At 43.5% G+C, this 21184-nt stretch overlaps 1 protein-coding gene across 1 annotated transcript in view; it reads right to left on the minus strand.

The window, feature by feature from the left end:
* METTL24 (methyltransferase like 24) overlaps positions 1–21184 on the minus strand; it is a 44283-nt gene that overhangs the window by 5004 nt on the left and 18095 nt on the right. Inside the window, exons 3-4 of the mRNA XM_052685845.1 lie at positions 19479–19618; positions 14383–14611 (exon numbers count right to left, since the gene is read on the minus strand). Coding sequence (XP_052541805.1) covers positions 14383–14611; positions 19479–19618 — 369 coding nt within the window. The remainder of the gene's footprint in view (positions 1–14382; positions 14612–19478; positions 19619–21184) is intronic.

Below are 21184 nucleotides of genomic sequence, written 5' to 3' on the forward strand. Positions count from 1 at the left end.
AAACAGCTGACTCCACTTTTGGCGCAGAGGCCAGGAGTGGATAATAATAACCCACCACCACTGGGTTAGGGGCTGGGGAGGGAGCAGAAGTGAAGTTGGGGGACAGAAACAAATTACAAGAGTGATTACAACATATTTGTTCTCTCTCTGTTTCAAATAAGCCAGTCTGCCAAAATGCGAGCAATTCGAATCACAGAATCACAAGGTTGGAAATGACCTGCAAGATCATCCAGCCCAATCACCCTCCCATTCCTATTAGTACCACAAGCTACTAAACCACATCTCGTAACTCCTCATCCAGGCGCCTCTTGAACACTGCCAGGGACGGTGACTCCACCACCTCCCTGGGCAAAAACTAAGTAGCCTATCACTGAAAAGTAAAAAACGTGTCTTTTTAATCATGTTTTCTCCATACTTAGCTCCCCTGTAAATATACCGCAGCATTGCACCAGTCACAATTGGGGAATAAAAAGGCCTTTCCTCATGCACAATCAAGCGTACAAAACAGCTGAAAAAGAATGTGTTTTAATTAGTGGAAGTTACCACATACGGTATGAGCACTCAATTCTTCTTTCAGGGTAATGACTTGTTACGACTGTGCATCATTTCCCAAAGTGGAAACCAGAGCTCTGTTGGCCTTCATCATTTCTGAAACACCAGGGTTAGAGGGATCTCAGCTCTGTGGTGCCCCGTGGGCACATTTGAAGCTCCCCATGGAGCAGAGTCAATCGAGAGCAGCAGCCAAGGAAACAATTTGGCCACATTACTGCTAGCAGCAGCTCAGCATGGGGAAGCAAAGAGCAGAGCAGGGGAGCACAGAAACGCTCCATCCTTGTAAATCACAGCTCTCAACTAAGGATCACACAAGCAAAGAAACAACAGGGTTCCCTTTCACTAAGTGCAAGTCTGTATTTTCAGCAGATAAAACTCCAAAGAACGTGTTGTTTGAGCTCCTGACAGACTGGGCATATTTTCAAGTACCTGTTGAAGATATTAATGCAAGTTTCTCCACTTGGGTGTCTACATCGTTCTCTGTTTTTTTACACACTACAGAGGTGACTGCCCCTGAAAGAAATTCACAAGACACACAGCTCACTGAACAGCCTATCTTCTCTCTAAATTGGAAAGATATGCATTTGATGCGCGGGCTGTTCAATGGACAAAGAACTGGCTGCAGGATCAAGCCCAGAGAGTGGTGGTCAGTGTCTCAATACCTGGATGGAGAGGAATGGTGACCCAGAGGGTTCAATGCTGGGGCCGGTACTCTTTAACACCTTTATCAATGACACTGACAGTGGGATCAATGTGGGAGCGCACCCTCAGCAAGTTTGCTGATGACACCAAGCTGTGGAGTACAGACAACACACCAGAGGAACAGGATGCTATCCAGAGGGACCTAGACAGGCTTGAGCAGTGGGCCCAGGTGAACCTCATGAGGTTCAATAAATCCAAATGCAACAACTTGCATCGGGCTCAAGACAACACTCACTACCATACAAGCTGGGGGGTGAAGGGACTGAGTGCAGCCCTGCTGAAAAAGACCTGGGACTACCGGTGGATGAGAAGCTGTATATGAGCCACCAATGTGCCCTCACAGCCAGGAAGCCAACCATACCCTGGGCTGCATCAAAAGAAGTGTGGCCAGCAGGCTGTGGGAGGTGACAGGCTCTCTATCAGGGTCTGTGGTGACAGAACAAAGGGAAATGGCTTCAAGCTCGAAGAGGGTAGATTTAGGTTGGATAAAAAGAAAAAATATTTTATGGTGAGGGCGGTGAGGCACTGGAACATTGCCTGAAGATGTGGTTGATGCCCCATCCCTGGAGACTTTCGAGGAGAGAGTGGATCAGGCTCTGACCTGATCTAGTTGTGGTGTCCTTGTTCACTGCAGGAGAATTGGACTAGATGATCTTCAAAGGTTCCTTCCAACTCTAAGGATTCTGTTATTCTATGAACACCTGCAGGGAACGAAGGCGAGCTTTGTGGCTCTGCCCTTACTGCTCCTCTGCAGCCTTGGCAGTTAAAGAGAAATATTTTCTCCCAAATTTCACTGATGTGCCTCCATGAAATTGCTGCAAAGCAGGGGCAGGACATTAACAGACACTTTATATTTACTGCATAAATTGAAATCCACTTGGAGGATACATTTCAAAATCATGCCACAAAAACTTAATTAAATTTTTCTGGTGGCCAGTTGTCAATACAGCAAAGCTTGCTCAAGCAGTGCTGGTCCCAGGCAAGCAGATGTACCCAGGGGACCCAGCAAAAGCCGTCACTCACAGCACTGAGTGCTCAGAGATCCAGCAGCTCTTCAGGACATGGTCCTATGTCATGATGACATGCTCCCACAGCCTGTGGATGACCCAGCACTTTTGTTTCTGACAGTTTCTGATGCCTGGACATTTCCCACACACATTTCCCATCTAGAAGCAATTTCTCTCTGGAGACTGACCAGAGAAGATGAGACAATCCATCTCCCAGCTCAGCCCAGCCAATCCACATCACTGACTTCAGTGGATAGGCAGAGAAGGGGCCTTTTAGCTGGCAGGAATTTTTCCATTGTCACCTCACCAGAGGACAACCAACTGCCACCTGATTTAGGATATCAGGATGGCCTGAAATCTTCTCTCCCTGCCTACATTCAATCAAGAGGCTGCCACATTTCATTTGTGGCCTTTCAATCATTGCAAACACCTTTTTTATCGTGGAATTCATTCTCAGCTAACTCCCACCCTCGCTCGCACCAGGCACCATACCAGCCAGAGATGTCAGCTCACTTGGTAATCACTTTCTGGACTTGAAATATACATGTCCCAAAGCCTGAGCTGATTTTCAAACAGGTCTGATGGATTTAGATAGCATTAAGCAATAACGACCTTAAAGCTAGAGCTACTGTGTCTTGTCCAGCTTGCTATCCAGCAAGACCAAGGCTCCTATGCAGTGACCCAAAGATTACAGGATTACAAACCCAAGCACAGAGCAGGCTGGCACCACACGTAGGCAATCCTGTCACAAACACCTTCAGCATCTTGCTCCTCTATCTCTTATGGAAAAGGGGAGGCTCAGGGGAGATCTTATCGCTCTCCATAACTCCCTGAAAGGATGCTGTGTCAAGGTCGGGGTCAGGCTCTTCTCCCAGGAACCGCAACAGGATGACAGGGAATGGTCATAAGTTGCACCAGGGGAGATTCTGGTTGGATATTAGGAAAAATTTCTTCTCAGAAAGAGTGGTGAGACAGTGGCACAGGCTGCACAGGGAGGTGGTGGAGTCACCGTCCCGGGAGATATTCAAGACGTGTAGATGTGGCACTGAAGGATATGGTTAGTGGGCATGGTGGGGGTGGGTTGGTGGTTGGACTAGAAGAATTTAAAGGTCTTTTCTAACCTTAATCATTCTATGATGCTATGAAATGGAGAACAGCTTCCAAAACAGGCAATGGGAAGCAACCTGTTTGCTCTAAGTGATGCCTCCCCATAGCAAACGAGTCACCGTGAAGACATGGGGGCTTTGTAACATACCCCCAGCAGCGAGCTCCTTACCTGCACAGAGCAGCAGCAGTTATTAAGTGCGGATCCCTGTACTGTGCTACATTTTCTGATTTGCATAGCTCTTCCACCACCTTGAAAAGATCAAAACGCTATCTCATCAAGTCCCTCAATCCCACAGCTCAATTGCTGAAGTGGAGAATTCACACCAGGCAGCTCCAGAAGCCCAAATCTTAAATTATTTACCAGTCTGATCATGAGCAAGAGTTCTGCTCACCAAAGCTTACAGACAAGCATTCTGAATATTGCAAGGATTCCCCCTGCAGCCAGAAGCCCAGACTGGAGGCATGTCTGCACCACACACAGCCCCAGACGAGCACACAGTTTCCTTTGTAAGGAGCACATCCGTCCATTCTACCCCACAGGGAGCATCCCCTGCTCATCTCTGAGCCTTTGAAGTGCTGAGCCAGACGCTGCTGGAGGCCTGTGGGAACGGATGTGTGTTCAGGGGAATACACACTGTACACCAACTCTCCAATCTCACCACTGCCTCAGCCATCTTGGAAAGTAAATGCTAGGAGGAGCAAGAGCTCCACGGTGCCAACGTACCTGTCTTCTCCTACGGTTATCATAGAATGGTTTAAATTGGAAGAGACCCTTAAGATCATCTAGTTCCAACCCCCTGCTACAGGCAGGGACACCTCCCTCTAGACCAGGTTGCTCACAGCCCCATCCAGCTTGGCCTTGAATGCTTCCAGGGAGGCATCCACAACCTCACAGTACATCCACAACCTCACTGTCCCAGTGTCTCACCACCCTCACAGTAAAGGATTTCTTCGTAATACCTAGTCTAAATCTACCCTCTTCCAGTTGAAAACTATTTCCCCATGTCCTATCACTACCTGCCCTTATAAAAAGTCCTCAATCTTAAGGAGGACAGTTCAGTTTGTCCGGCCGTCCACCCCTGCTGTTTGCTTGCAACAGCAGCAAAAAGAAAACAGCACATTCCTGAAAACATGAGGGGCAGAGAAAGGAATGCACTGAATATCCTACTGTTACACACAAGGACATTAGGCTTCATCCGAGTAGTGGGAAGGGATGAATGTTGCTGAGGCTTTCATCTTTGGATTTCAGATTTTGAGGACTGGTAGAACGCCTTAAACTGATGTCAGGTCAAAACTGAGAACAGAAAGGGTCCAGACACTAAGGTGAAAAGAAGAAATGTCCAGTCCTCAAGAAGCTGTAAGCAATGACAGAGCAGGGAGAACAGGCCACTAGGAGGAATTTGGGACAAATGCAGGAAAAAAGAAGTTACAAATTTTAGAGAACTCTTAGTTTCTCTAGTTAGGATGCTTATCTAAATAATCTGCTAATGTTAATCAATAAATCATGAGAAAGACGGGTAGTGGAGAAAGACCAGTTTGCTTACAGTAACGAGGCTGCTCTCAATTCTCATAAAGTCAGCATCATGTCGCAAACTGTCACTCTGAGCAGACACTCTCCACCTTGCCTGCATTAAGTCAGTGCCAGTTGATGTTGCTGTACCTAAATGAACACAGCAAGTCTGCTGGGAGCACAAACATGGGGCTGAGCTCTGCAAGTATCTCACATCTGGCACCCCTTGTGATGCTGGGGCAGCGCACCCTGTCTGCTGGGCAAAGCAGTGGGAGAAAGGAGCTGGCACTGCCCAGGAGCAACAATAATATGCTTTGAGATTTGTGGGTTCTTGTTCGGTTTGTTGTTGCTGTTGTTTTTAAAAGACCTGAATAATTTGTTCAGCACTGAAATATTTTTCATTACAATTCAGACATTGCACTAGCCTTTTTCCTAGGGGAAGAAAAGGCTATGGGTTGCATCTCATCCAGGCAACGCTAGCATTTAAAAGATCTTCTCTCCATGCCCGATAATTGCATACTAAACAGCACCTGCTCCCTAGAAACACCACTACTCCTATCAATATCTTGAGGCCTGGTGGAGAGAATTTAAAAGAGGTAAAAAGAAATGCAATAGGCCTGTACAGGAATGCAGATGATGTATTTCTAGCACATGATGCAGATGGTGAGAGAAGTGGTGAGCAGTAAATCACAAAGCAAAGACTTTTGCTTGCAGAAATATGAGGTTGTCAGGAGCGTTTCTACTTGCAGCCAAACTCTTCAATCTAGTTACAAATGCAGCAGCAGCCACAGCTGACTAGGCAAACAGAGAGCAATTACTACCTTGATTTCATTATCACTGAAATTAAAAAATACATGCATCCAGGAAACGGTGTGTCAGGAGCTTGAAAATTACTCAGGGGCAAGCCTGATAAGGTTGTGGAAGGCAGAATCTCCTTATGCAGCTGGAAACAGCTGTACCGATTCAATTGCCATTACTTTTCAGCAACAGGAGTATATCCCCTAATTCATTGATGCATTTGCAAACAGAAAGTCCACACACACAAACAGGGCTCAAACTGCAGCTCTGGTGTAACTCCTAGGAAATCAGTCACTGACAGTGAGTTGTGTCCAGCATATACAGACACAACCTCAGTGAGATCGAATGTGTGTGTTACAGGCAGTAAGTCTCACCTGAACTCATGAATCAAATTACAGAGCTAGAGGCAGATGCATACTGTTGGATGACATGCTTTGCAGCACTCTGAGCTTTTGCTTTAATGGATGACTTTTAGAAGATACTACTTTACATTTTCTAGCTAGTTTGCCTGATGTTATCATCTCTGATGCTCTTCCTTCCAGCACAATGAGAACAGAGATCTGGGGGTAAGCCATCTGCAGATCTTTTAAGTCTGGATCTCAGGACTTCTCAGACAGATGCTGAGCACACAGCTGGGTTTGAAATCAACACCACAGCTTTTCACATCCCACAGCTTTTCCTGTAGCCATATGCCCAGCCTAACCTCTCGCATTCATTCATGTCTTTCAGATCCCACACAGAAATACCAGGCTGGCCCTGAACAAACAGACAAACAATAGCTAGAGGGGAAGTCCCCTTCGCAGCCCCACCACATCTGCTTGCACTGCACTGCTTTCCTACCACACCGCTCCCACTGCACAGTAGCAAGTCTCCACTCCTTATCCCCTCTGCTTCTCCTGGATCACTTACACATGCACACATTATCAGCATAGCTCAGGTCACATCTGCTAGTATTTTCTCACTGCTTTCTGAAAACAAAACAAAAGCCCGGATACACACACATCGTGTATGTCACTACGGTAGAACAATGCTGTTCACAGCATTGGTAAACTGACATTCAGCAGTCACCATAGCAAATACAAAACTGGAAATTGTTTTCTTAATTAAAAACAATTCCAACTATCACAACTGAGGGCTGCTGAGATAATTCTCCGCCAGACAGAAAAGTGGGAACTGTGTACTGTCCTCTGGGTACTGCAGTAATTTAATCTGGCTCAGATGAGAAAGAAAGTGATTCTTGCAGGTCTGGAGAATTTCTCAGAGTGTTTGACTCTAATGGAATTTTTCTTACACTTCAGCACTTACACTCTTTCTTTGATGACATTCTGAAATGTTGTTATTTAAGAAAAAGAGAAGAATGGGAAAAGGGAACTGCCTGACTCAGCTGGGCTGTGCCTCTGTGATACTGTGGCAAACCACTCGAGGTGGGATGCACCTCATCCAGCTTTAGAAAGGTAAACCCAAAGCAGCTGTCCAAGCTGCCTCTAGAGATCACAGAAAGGAAGAAGACTTTCTGATGGGCAATTCAGGATGTGCAGTTCACACCATTCATCCTGTTTTAAGCAGCTGCCCCTGTATGAGATGATCTGCACCTTAAGGGTTTGCCTTGAGTTTCATGAGGAACTCAGCAGTTGTCCTAAGTAGGCTAATTAGTGGACATAAATTCCACACTTCTTTACCCCTCAGCAGGTCATTTATTTAGATTATAAGCTCTTACATGTGTGGTATTTTGTCTGCTAGGTGCAAAAGGGTCCTGTGCTAATGTGTCTTTCCACTTCTGCAAGGGAAGCAGCCATACAGTAACAAAATGGCATGAAAAACACACATTCTTTCCTGTCAGAGGAGACGTAGAGGCCAGTATGATAACCCTAACTAAGCAAAGACTGTTCTTCACAAATACATCCAGGGAGTAAAACGGAGCTGCAGAAAAAGGGCCGCTTAAGCCTAAAGATCTGGAAATAGCAAGGCTAAAAATTAGACTAGGGATGTTTTTCTTCCTTCTAGAACTGAGATTCTGGAAAAGACCCAAATAAGCACAGTACAGCAAAGAAAAAAAAAAAAATGAAGCCCTTTCAAAATAGAACTCCGAACATTTACTTAGAGATCTGCATGATGCAGTGATTCAAGAGATCTGGTCCCAGTCGGTCTTCTCTGACGCTACACTAAATGGAGCAGAGAGTGGATGTGAACTTGTGCTCCCAGCCCAGTGCTTTGAGGAGCCATCTATCGCTGCAGTAGCAGAGGCCAAGAGGACACAGCTCTGAGCTCCTGGCTCTTCATTCTGAGCTCAGGGCAGAATCAAAAATTCAGAAGACTGTTCTGGTCCCTGTAGTCTCAACGAGCACAAAGTAATGAGCAGTTCCATGGATTAGATTGCTCCAAAACTTGAAGATGGGCTTTTCCCAATCTGGGGAGTTAATTTTTTGTTTTGTTAAAATCCAACCTCTGTGTGCAATTAACTTGTTATAAATCTTTTTCCCAGGCTTTTATTTTGTATTTATTGATGTAGTACCAACAGAGGTGACTTAAAATCAAAATGGTAAATCAATTTTCTTTAATGTTTGCTCTTCCACACCAATTTTCAAAGAGCTGAAAGTGCAGCATGAAATAGACTCTGCAGTACCTGCTTTAGGAGATGAAGCAAGGGATAAATCACTTACATAGGAGAAGATGAGGTCATTAATCAGTATGGCTGCAGGGTGCAAAGTTTTAAAGTTGTATTGAGCATTAAATAACAGGTGAAAGGGAAAGGTTTTTGCATTTGAAACCTTTAAACTAAGTCCATTCTAAAACACGAAACGAACATCTGTAGGCCAGGTTGTCACACAATCCTTCTTACAGAAGCCAGTATAACTTAAAGCCTCCAAATCTAAACCGGGACTTAAAGATCTCTCTGAGTTTCTTTTAATGGCACAATATGCTCTTTTTTAGACAATTTGTTCAAAGGGATTTGAATGGAAGGAGTTGAGCACAACCTTACTGGTAGCAGCACACAAAATCCGAACAGCAGAGATCCAGAAAAAGGCAAGGCAAACTACTACTGAATTAAGAGCTTGCACAAACATACATGCATGACTGAAACAAAAGAGAATGAGCTCTCCTTGCTTCTGCGAGTAAGAAACTGATTGGATGGTTGGGCTCAGAGGACTTATCTGGAAGTCAGTTAGAAACACAGAGTCTATACTAAGATTTATCTTGTTGACATCTTTATCTGTGATCTGGAGGAGTTGATGAACTTCACCCTTGCCAAGTCTGGGCTAACAGCAAATTGTCTGGACCAGTCAGTACACACAGCCAAGGGCAGAGCTGCCATCCAGAGGAACCCAGGCAGACTAGAGGGACAGACCAATAGAAACCCAATGAAATTCAGCAAGGGCAAAGTAAGTCCTATAGCCAGTGAGAAAAGAAGCCCTGCAATAATTCAGGCTGGAAACCTGCTTGGTTGGCTGGGGAGCAGCTCCACAGAAAGACCCTGGAGGATCATGGTGCAAAGAAGACCAGCATGGGATGTGTCTATACAGTCAATGATAAACTGAGGTAAGCTCAACAGGGAGCCAAGCATGGTTGTGGACTGGAGAAATTACCCTGAGAGGCTGAGGGAATGGGGTTTGTTCAACCTTGGCAGCAGATGGCTTTGAGCAAGGGGAATGGTCACCAGCCTTGAGAGTCTATGAGGAAGTCTCCAAGTAGAAAGCAACAGGCTCTCCAGCAGTGCATGGAAGGAGCACAAGAGACAGCAGACACACTGAAATTGGGGGATTCCAGATTGTATATAAGGAGAAACTTCTTCCATGACTAGGATAGCCAAGCATGACCATAGCTTGCATAGACAAGCTGTGCAGCCTCTATTTTGGAGAAAACTTAGTGCCAGACTGCATAAAGCTTTGAACAGCTTGATTTCAGAGCTGGTCCTTCTTTGAGCTGGCAGTTGAATTACAGCCCTCCCAAAATCCCTTCTGCCTTCAATTATCCAGGGATCCCATCTAAAGGGAGCTCCCCATTCAACTATCAACATCAGCTATCCAAAGGAAACAGCAGTATCGTACCACCCCCTACCCTAGTAGTCAGTGAGAGAATATGAAAGAGCCAGTTTTCACAAAGTTGTACTCTACTAAAATAATAAACAACATTTTATGCATTAAGTGGCTTTTCTTCACTATTTATCAGCAGTATACTGTAGTGTCCATATGAAGCAAAAGATTAGTGGGAAAAAAAAAGATGAGAAAGATCAAGTTTTTACACCTTTATCCTCTCCCACAGCTGATAAAATAATATTCTCAAAAGACATACCACTAAATTTTCAGACTAGATTTGCATCCAGGAAACAGGACTCTCTACAGCCTTTGGAGATTATTCCAGCACTTAAAAGATTTCTTTCTTTCACAAAGGTTCCCCAAGTATTCTGGCTGCATGTTTCCTTTTTCAATCTCATCTTATTATAGTATTAGATGATTCTTTCACCTCTGGGCTATTTACACTCCTCACAGGACTAGAACTGCAGTGTTTTAGAAAGATCAAGTTCTTTTAATGCTTTCTCAAATCCACTCTAACAGCAAAAGACCCGCTTGTGTTTCTTGTCATGATAACAGTTTCCACTTCTGTTGAAGGGGTTCCAGCACCAACTAAACTACAGCAGTTGCGCTCTCATCCAAGCCACAGTGGGGAAATAAGCCTGTGAAGTTCTTTGATGTCCTTGCACACAAGCCCCTAAAATTGCCCAAACTGCATGGCTTCTTTTCAAGACCATGGTGACAAGAACTGCAGGAGGTCTTGTCGGTCCCCTCTTCAACAGCCCAATCCAAAGTCCCTGACGTCAGTGGAAAAGTTCTCATTTACTTGGAGGGTCTTGGATCAAATCCCAGATCTTAAGGAATAAAAGCAAGGAGAAAAGTAGGCATTAACTTCAAATGATGTTGCTTGGAATTCCTGCCTTGAAGTGGTAACAGAGCAGCTTTGAGGGTAGGCGTAAGGATTTTTAAAATTACTAAGAATGGAATGAAGAACATGTTTTAAATTTCTAACTGAAGAAGAAAAGAAAAAAAAAAGTACTTTGGAAAATATTCTGGAAACTGTTTTGAATTAGCTTACTAATTTAATTATGGGAACATTTCATTGTATTCACTGGAAGAATGAAAATGTGAATGACACAGTTTTTACTTTGATGTCCTTGTCATAAATTGGAGCTTACTGGCATCTTCAGACAAACAGCCTCTCAGGCTGCCCTCCAAGCAGAGACAAACCAAGTAAGAAGATGTAAGTAGAACAGATTTCTTTGGGTATTTCCCAAATGTGAAGTAGGGACAGGTATCCTGGGAGGAGTATAGGGATATATGCTGCTAGGTTGTGTAGGGACAGGGTTAGGCAGCCACAGCCCAACTGGAACTGGGCTTGGCAAGGGGCGCAAAGAAGAACAAGAAAGGCTTCTACAGGTATGTCAACCAGAAAAGGAAAATCCAAGAATGCTTACTCCAACTATAGTGAGCAATAAGGGCAGACTGGTTAGCAATGGACAAGGAGAAGGCTGAGGTACCCAGCATTTTTGCCTCAGCCTTTACTGGTAATTGCTCTTCACACACCCCTCAAGCAGATGGGTCAAAAGGTGGGAAATGGGGGAGCAATGACTCTCCCTCTGTAAGCAAAGATCATGCTCACAGCCATCTGAGGAACTTGAACGTCCGTAAGTCTATGGATCCCAACAAATGCATCCAAGACTCCTGAGGGAATTAGCTAATGTAGCTGCCAAGCCACTCTCAGTTTTATCTGAAAAGACATAGTGGTCAGGTGAAGTCCCTAGTAACTGGTAAAAAGGCACTATCACAACTGTTTTTGAGAAAGGCAGAAGGGATGACCCAGGGAACTACTGACCTGTCAGCTTCACTCTGTGCTGGGAAAGATCCTCCTGGAAGCTATGTTGAGGCAAGCAAGGAGGACTGGGAGGTGATGCAAAACAACCAGCAGGGCTTCACAAAGAGCAGGTCCTGTCTGACTAACCTAGTGGCCTTTATGATGGCATACCTGCATTAGTGGACAAAGGAGGAGCTACTAATATAATCTATCTGGACTTCAGTAAGGTGCCTTTGACATGGTTCTCCACAATATCCTTCTCTCTAAATCATGGTTTAATATATGGTTTTGATGGGTAGACTTTTCAGTGGATGAGGAGCTGATTGCAAGATTGTCAGGATGGACATCAGTGATGAGTGGTGTCCCATAGGGATCAGTGCTGAAATCAGTGCTTTTAATTAACAACTTCACCAATGACTCAACAGTGGGATCAAATACACTCTCAGCAAGTTTGTGGACGACACCAAGCTGTGTGGTGTAGCTGACATGCCTGAGGGACAGGATGCCATCCAGACAGACCTAGACAGGCCCAAGCAGTGGTCCTGGAGAACCTCATGAGATTCAACAAAGCCAACTGCAAGGTCCTGCACCTGGGTCATGGCAACCCTCATTACCAACACAGGGTGAGGGATGAAAAGATTGAGTGCAGCCCTGCCAAAAAGGAATTTGGGGTACTAGAGGATGGCAAGTCTCATGTGAGCCAGCAATGTGCCCGCACAGCTCAGAAAGCCAACCATATCCTAGGCTGAATCAAAAGAAGTGTAGCCAGCAGGTCAAGGGAGGCAACCCTGCCCCGCTACTCTGTGCCTCATCTGGAGCACTGTGTCCAGATGCAGAATCCTCAGAACAGGAGAGATATGGACCTGTTAGAGCACATCAGAGGAGGGGCCACAAAAATGATCCAAGGGATGGAACACCTCCATTACAAGGTCAGGCTGTTCAGCGTGGAGAAGAAAAGGCTTTGGGGAGACCTTAAAGAGGCCTTTCAGTACCTAAAGTGGGGCTATTAGAAAAAAGGGGAGAGACTCTGTAGGAAGGCCTGTTGTGATAGGACAAGGGGAAATGATTTCAAACTAAAGAAGGGAGATTTAGATTGGATACAATTTTTATTTTTTTTTTTCTTTATTAAAGGCAGTAAAGCACTGGAACCAGTTGCCCAGAGAGGTGGTTAAAGCCCTGTCCTTGGAGATACTCAAGGCCAGGTTGGACAGGGCTCTGAGTAACTTCATCTAGCTGTAGATGTCCCTGTTCATTGCAGGAGAGTTGGACTACATGGCCTTTCAGGGTCCCTTCCAATTCAAACAATTCTATGACTCTGTCAGACTGCAAAGTATGTAATGGCTGTACACTTGCTGGGCAAAGTCAGCTCATGACTTCACTAATGCCATAAGTTTGCACAGGGGAGCAGCCTGAATGATCACAGTCTAAGAGGCATGTGTGGTGTTCACAACATGCCAACACACTAAACTAAACTCTGTGCTGTGCAGAAAACCTCAATCCCACATCGTGTGCACTGCTTCTGGAATGCCCTCCAGCTGGGTGCTTTCATGTCAGGTGGTTTTCCTCCTGAAGGCTATAGACTCAGAATTCATAGCTACACTCCTGTAATTCACAGCAGGTCTCACAAACACTCTGTACCAGTCCATGATAAACAATCAGCTGTTCGCAGCAAGGTCTGCTATACCACAACATTCACATGCTTTTTCTGGATCAGGTCATTAATCATTTTCTTTGTGACTGATTCTTCTAAAAGCAAAACTATGAATGTAAGGCATACGTCAAAGGAAAGCCATCTCTCTCTCCCCAGATGGTTTGCTAATGCACAAGCTACTACAATTACCGAATGACTAAGAAGCAGGAAAAAAAAGCTGCTTTTTCTGTTCTTCTCTTCAAAATGGTTTAATCAGAAGAGCTGAACCAAAAGAAAATGCTAAAGAAAAGCAAGAAATGAACTGAAAAGGACTTCTTGAATTTTATAATAACAAACCAAACACATATTGCACTGCTTGCTTGCTTTGTAAATGCTACAGAAAAGCTCTCCTTAGCTCAGGCTGCCTATTAAAAAAAAAAAAAAAAAACACACACACAAAAAAACCACAAAGACATGAAGAATTAGCTGCAGGCAATGAAGTATATTAGCATTTCAATTCATACTAGCATATCCTCTGAGGGAAAATCTCTCTTGAAAGCAATCTAATCCTGTGTGTCAGGAACTTCCTCAAATGTCTTTTGGCAATAGTTATTTGAGAACCTAACATTTCTGGTGTATTTACAGTTCCTTAAAAAAAAAAAATTAGAAATGTTAAAAAAATAGAGTGCTGCCAATTTCAAAACAGGATGTTTTTGTTGATGACTGTAATTAGGATCAGTGACCCTGCAAACATAAACAGCCCATCCATTACTTCTTCTAATTGTTTTTACAAATATTTCTTCTCTTTGTAAACTGCTCAGCATGAGTATTTTAGAACTCTTACTCAGGCAACAACCAGAACTTCCACAGGACTGGAAAAATGAACACTCAGTGTCACCAGCCAGCTGAACAGAAAAGCAAGGGAGGAGAAGGAAAGTATTAAACATACAGCTTGCAATTTAAAAACAGAGTGGCTGTTACCAGAGTTAGGAAAAAAGCAAGACAGAAAAGACACTCCAGAAAGAAATGCACTGCAAGTATTTCTCAAGAAAATCTATTGTCAGGAGATCACTTGGGAAAGCACCTGAGCTCCTGAGAGAACAAGAATCACAGGATCACAGGAAGGCTGAAGTCGGAAGGGACCTCTGCAGGCCATCTGGTCCAACCCCCTGCTCCAGAATGAAGCTCTGCAGCTTTCACAACAGTCAGAAGCGTACCACCCGAGTCCTTACCTTCTGATGTCCAAATTCATTCAATATCGTGCCCAGCTTCTTTGTGTTGCTGTGAAGTTTATGTGCAGCAATGGCTGGGTTGGGATCCCTCCAATCAACAGACAGGCGATGATACCAGAGGTGCTGACCTTCTTGGATGTGTGCTGACTTTATGCTGGGGTCGAAGCGATGCACCTCGCATCCACTGTTAGCCATGCTGATCTCAAACTGGTTGTCGTCATTGCCCAGTCTACAAAACAAAAAAGATGTGATCATTAATGCTGCAAAAAGACCTACTGGTGAGTAGAACATCCTGAGGGCTCATGAGCATGCAAGAAGGGAAAATTCAGCTTGTTAGTTACTGAAGCAAAGTGGAGGAACTGTTGTGTTGCTTCTCCAGATTTATCCATGGCACTGAGCACAATTTAACCCTAATTCTGATGTGATCATCAGAAATAAAGCTGACAGACGGCAATGATGTATGCTGAAGATTTGGAACAAGTACTTAGATAAAGGAAATTTAAAGGAATAGAAATGGAATAGTGAATATATATATATATATAATAATAGTAATCAAAATGTATACAGCACCATTTTGTAAAAAAATCAGATATATTTTCTGCTATGCCTATACAACTATGTGCCATAGTGGCCAACAACTGGGACAGGACACAAGAACCAATTTTCTTTCTTTCTCCTTGCACAGGAAAATCAAAACGTAAATTTAAAACTACTTCCTTCCCAACAACAGAAGTGTTTTTACACTCAAAGAAAGATTAATGCTAATTTCACAAAGATCCCCAAAGAAGAAGAAATGCAAGCAACCCCCCTGTACAGAAAAAAAATGTGTCACTGCACCCCTCCCTGTCTCTGCAAGGAAAATATGTGCTTTATGAGGCTATTCCATATTCCCACCTCCTACTGCAAAATGATTCACATAGGATTCAAGAAATCATTGCCACTGCAATCAGATATCTGGCCTGCAGGCCCTCCCCACTGTCTGAAATATGATGTCCTCCTCACTGCTGCCCATACAGGTTTGTACCAAGCATGGTTGAAATTATGTGCTAAACCTTAAACTTAATCAAAATCGTGCTGTTGGAAACACAAACAGGTAGCACAGGAGAGGTAATCAAGTTTTTTAATCAGTGCTTCAACCAGTTGTACTAATTGAGAATATCCACTCCATAGTAATAGCATGGCCTCTATCTACCAGAAACAAACCACTGCAGGGCAGTATTTTTCAATGTGCTGCCTCTGTGATCTGCTAGACAACACCACAATTATACTTAAGCATTTATCTTAAAAATTATTCTGGCTAATTGCACCAATATATGGAATGTGATAAATTTTACATCACGCTATGCTAGGATATGACATTAAGCCAGCACTAAATGTTTTGCATAGATGGTATTTTGCTAAACTGAAATGAATTCAACTCCTGAAACAAAGTTGCAAAGCGGATATGATTTGGAAGTTACTTATCTGGCATCACATCTGCTTTAACACTGACCAACAACACTGCCCCAAAAGCTTCTCCATTGAACTATTTTCTCCCTAGGAGTCCTGGGCAAGCCGAAGGATATAAAGACTGCAAGAACAGCACAACATACTTTTAAGAACAATCGTATTTCACATGATTCCAGCCTATGCAGATGTGTAGGAGAGAAAGAGAACAGTTTTCTTCTAATTCATTCAAAATACAACAGGAAAAAAGTTCCAAAGTTAACCAAGTGAATTGGCACGTTTGTTTGCATACAGCATTCTACAGAAGGGACACAGATGAATGAAGACCAGTGTAATCCCTTTGGAATGAAAAGCTGGCTTCAAATGAACAAAATGCAAATTGTCTGGGACAAATACAGCATTAGAGTGATGAGCCTAGCACCAACCCATGGACACATGCATCCGTGACACACTTCTAACAGTTGCAGCTGGTGCAATCCAGAGGGCCAGATGCTTCCGATGCAGGCAGACCTCAGGCTGCCTTTGAGCAGATTGTTATTCACATGTGGACTGCAAAATGGTGCAAAAGAGAACAAATAATAGTTGAGGGTGAAGAAAGTGGTGGTATATCATCTGACACTCTGGCAACAGATCAAATTTATGCCTGAAGAGAGATCTAATCAATCACAAATGTTTATAAGACAAAATAAGGTCAGTCATCTCCAGAAGATTTGAAAAATGCAAGGCTCGTGTGTTATCTCACCAAGTGAGAACAGCACGGGAGAAGTAAACAAATGAGGCTTCCTAAGGAAAACTTTGTGTTACTTGAAAAAGATAAATAAATAAAAGACGACAACCTTAAGAAATGTCACAGAAGAACAGAGAGGCCATCAGGAGGGACCAGCTGCTCTCTCCAGTAACATAAATCAAAAACGCTAGGGACACGAACCTGTTTTTCCTGCAAAACAGAAGACAAAACTCATCTCCAGAGACAAGGACTGCAGACTGACCTTGAAGCAGGGGTGAAGGTGAGCTTTAAAAGCATCAGAAAATGCATCCTGCAGATGGGCCCCACACAAGAGGAGCACGCTTGTGTTCCCACAGCCAGTTCCCACGGGGTACTCCAGGTCCGAAAGGGACCACAGGACAGGGGTGTAAGAGCATCTACATTAGGGTCCAGCTTTCCCTTTCTGGTCTTACTGTTTTCTCTCTTTTTTTCTTTCCTTCAAAGACAGACAGATAACCAAGTTCTGCAGCTCATAACAAAAAGAAGCATCCCCTGCCTGGATTCTAAAGCCCCTACACATTAAGAGCCTCTTAAAATAGGTTTCAAGTGGCACTGCAGTAAGACTCTTTAAACCTCAACGGTTACGTTTCTGATATCCTACTCATTTATATCAGGCAGCTCCAGTGCCTGCCTGTTGTGTTTGTAACAGACTTAGCTTAATCTAAGCAGATTTAGCACTAATAACTACAGCTCACTAATGCACACTGCAATTACATATCACACCAGGAAATTGTGCCCCCAAGCACAAACACTGCTGCCTTCCACTAATGCTCATCTGAAAAAAACCTCTAGAAATTACAGACGCTCTCACTCTCATTCACAAGCAAGCTTCTCTACTGCATACACAAAGGCAACAACTAGGCAGCAAGTTTTCTTCAATTTCTAATGATTTATGGATTTAATTCAGGATTCCCAATCACACTCACGCTGAACTTTCACATTTGTCCTCCATCCATTCCTTCTGCTAAGAAGTTCTTTGTCGAGAGCAGCTGCTCCCCATTTGCTCTTTATGAAGTGTATGAGATAACAAAAATATTTAAAGGGGATTTTTGTCTTGCTCAGAACAAAATTATTTTTCTGCCTGTCATAAAGCTAAAGGAAGTGAGTCTGACGGAAGACTCATGCAGTAACAAGCTCCAAAAGCTGCAGAGAGAATTTGAAGGTTGAAAAACTGTTCCTCCTTAAGCCCAAATATTTCTTCTTTACTTTTTAGCTGCTTCACGAGAGACATCACAGCTGGTTATTTACTGCACGTGTGTACCTGATGATTTATGGGAGAGACAGCATCAGTTTCAATCTCTGCTAAGCCTAATGCGCCATTGCTACAAAAGCCTGGCACTGGGGCTCCCTGTACAGTATCAAGAGCAGCTCCACATGAAATACTGGAATACACTCATTAGCTCAGGTTTGTTCACAACCATCAGCAAGTTATCTTATTGCTGGTCAGCTTTCTGTCAAACTTACATTTTCCAGAACAGATTAAATCAACTCTGTTTTGTGTCTGGCTAAATATCAATAAAGGCACTTTAGCACCAGAGCTCAGGTCCAATATTAATGAGCACGTAATATAGATGTTACCCTTCAAGTTAATTCCACTGAACAACGGGTACTTTGCCAAGACATTAAAAGTCAGCAGTCACATTAGACTTCCTCTATATTCAAAGGAAAGCTACAGCTGCCTCCAGAAGGTTGCTCAGCTTACCTGATTTTCCAACCAAATGCACCTCTCCCTGCACAAAACTGAAAGGAGCCTGAAGCAATGTGCCAGTACTGCAGCTGAGCAGGTATAATCTGGACTTAAGTGTGAGATAACACAGGATCTCCCCAAATTTTCACAGCAATGGGAAAAACTGAGGAAAAAAAACCAAACACCTCATGTAAACCTATATTTTGCATTAAAACCAAGGAAGCATTATTTGAAATGGATTATAAAAAACACTCAGAAAGTAATTCCTCAAGAGGAGTTTGCTCCCTGTAGACAGGATTCAACCTAAGGGGTGTGGCACTGTTATCTGCTGTAGCAGTACTCAACAGGTATAGCTGAATAAGAGCTGAGAGCTCCACACTCTGTAACACACCGACTCTCATAGCTCAGTATAAACAGCCTGTGCTGGCTCAACAGAAATTAAGTCTTCCAGCACTCCCCAAACTAAAGCTGGCTCACAGGACAGCAAAGTTGTGTGGGGCAGCAGTACTGTGGCCACAAGTCCTGCTGATTGCCCTCCTGGTGCACCTGAGCACAATGCAAAGTGCCAGAGGCCTGACCAACTCCCACATCCTTCCAGGAGGCAGAGGTATTAACGGCAGGGAAATAGGCTGCAGTTCTGTCAAGAGCGATGACTTCAATCTCAGGTGCTGTAAACAACGTCCACACCAGAAACATTTTAAAATAAAGCCAACAACTGCTTTCATTATTATCACTTTGGCACACATCACCCCTGAAGCGCTCAGCAAACACACTCTCATATGGAAATGTACAGTTTCATCCCAGGGGTAGTTAACGAAGTTTCCTAAGTAATGCTGCTGAAGTACCTGGCAATTATGCAAGTCAATTCTGCTCAGGAAAGACGCTGTATGCTTCTCAGTTTATCTCACTAATTTCCATCTTCTTCTGCTGGAACTACCACTTGCTACTCGCCATCAGGCAATTTGGTTTCGTACTGTGCAGTACAGACAGAAAAGTGAAGGAAAATGAAGACCCTCCTAGAGAAAGGTTTCTCCCTAAAAAGACTTTACAGAAGCACATCAGCACACAATAAATACACCCGAACAAAGCCAGTATTTTAACAGACAGCTTTGCTGCAACCGGTGCTGCATTTATAAAGCTTTTTGATGCTAGAATGCATCACAGAAAGATCTGCTGCCTGTTAAATGGAGCACTTACCCCAGGGAATAGAGACGGCACTGCTTGTTTCTGAGCCGGTGGATGAGGCTAAACCTCTCATCAAGGCAGACTGACCAGGGCCTCTTCATGGCTTCAGAGTTGCCCCTCAGGCTGCTCAGGTTCATGTGCTCACATGAAATCTGTTGAAATCAAAGCATGTTTCATCTTAAGGCTTACCCTTTAATTTTTTAATTTGCCTTCTGGGTAAAGAGTGGAGAGAAGTTTTGTTTAAATCTGCCTGTCAATCTGATGCACAGCTATGGAAACTCAAACACTTTTTTTCCTTGTTTGTCTGTTCTGCTTGGTGAAATTCAAGGCTTACATAATCCCCCAAAGAACAACGCAGTTTAAAAAGCAAATAATTAAGCATTAGTATGATGCCCTGAAATCAGTTTTCCTGACAAGACATTATCACTGCACTAAAGTGTTTATTTTTTTTTCCCCTTTCAAACTGTTTTGCAGGTTCTGCATTCTGAATCACGTTGAAATCCTGGCACAATTCAACACTGTAATCACAGACTGCAGTGTCACTGCAATGTATGCTGTACACCTCACCTGCAGGGTCCTGGATCTCCCAAAAACATTTAAGCATGACCCTGCAACAGCCCCTATCCAATAACAAAGGGATTTTAGCAAGTGCTTAACTAAACTGAGGAGTCATAACATGTTTCTGCACTCTGCTGGCTTATGTTTCAAGAGTCTCAAGTTAGAATTAAAGTACTGCAAAAGGAAAAGGGATACTCAGCCTGCAGGAGCCCAGCCAAGCCATCACGACTCACAGAAATTGTTCTCTGAACCCAGCACTAACTGTGCCTGCAGTGATGGGAGGTAGCACTGTCAGACAGCCAAACAAAAACAAACCAACAAAAATTGGAAATTATGACAGCAGAGACAAGAGCAGGGGTAAGAACAACAGCTGAAATCCAGCCTTTGCTATGGTAGGCACTCTCCACCATGTGCTTCATAATAAGTAAATAAAGCTCTGATTTTTTAAAGATGCTTAAGCTCTGACATATCATTATCTGGAGCATTACATTCACAGAACTGCAAGCTGCATCATCGCCTGCCTAGTCCAGCTTAGCTCCTAACTCTCATGGAAAATTCATAAAAGCTAATAAAGCACCTATTCATGCTGCTCTCGGGATTTACTAAATTGTAAGTGATGATTTGCACTGCGCCCCACTACTCATTTTCCTTCAGCCACATAACTGAAGAATAAACAGCACTGTGACAACAAGCATTAATTTCAAGACATGGAAGAATAATGTGCTCTCTATGGAAAAACAAAAGATCCTGCAATGCTGCTACTTAATTGACTCATGAGCAATTTCAGCACTTAGAACTTGGAGTAATTTTAACAGCTCTTGACATTAAAATGAAAACTAAAATCAAAAGACCTGAACCCTATCTTTAGGACCATCACCCATCTGTTGTATGATTTACAGATGCTGCAGCACAGAGCTGTGTCCTGTTCTCGGCTCCCACTCACAACTACCACACAAATAACAGCACATGTAAGGTAGTTTGTCTGGTCACCAGATACTGACAAGAAAATGCTTCCTGAGGTCACACCTTGACTTGATGACATGGCATCTCCTGATGTCAGCTGCTCTGTGCTATGGCAAGAACCTGAACTTCAGCAGAGTAATTAGCTGACGCTTGAAAAGCAAGCAAAGATAACAAGTGCCTCTGCTCATCTATGCAAG

Source organism: Tympanuchus pallidicinctus, unplaced genomic scaffold (assembly GCF_026119805.1).
Source record: "Tympanuchus pallidicinctus isolate F22 unplaced genomic scaffold, pur_lepc_1.0 scaffold1, whole genome shotgun sequence".
NCBI lineage: Eukaryota > Metazoa > Chordata > Aves > Galliformes > Phasianidae > Tympanuchus > Tympanuchus pallidicinctus.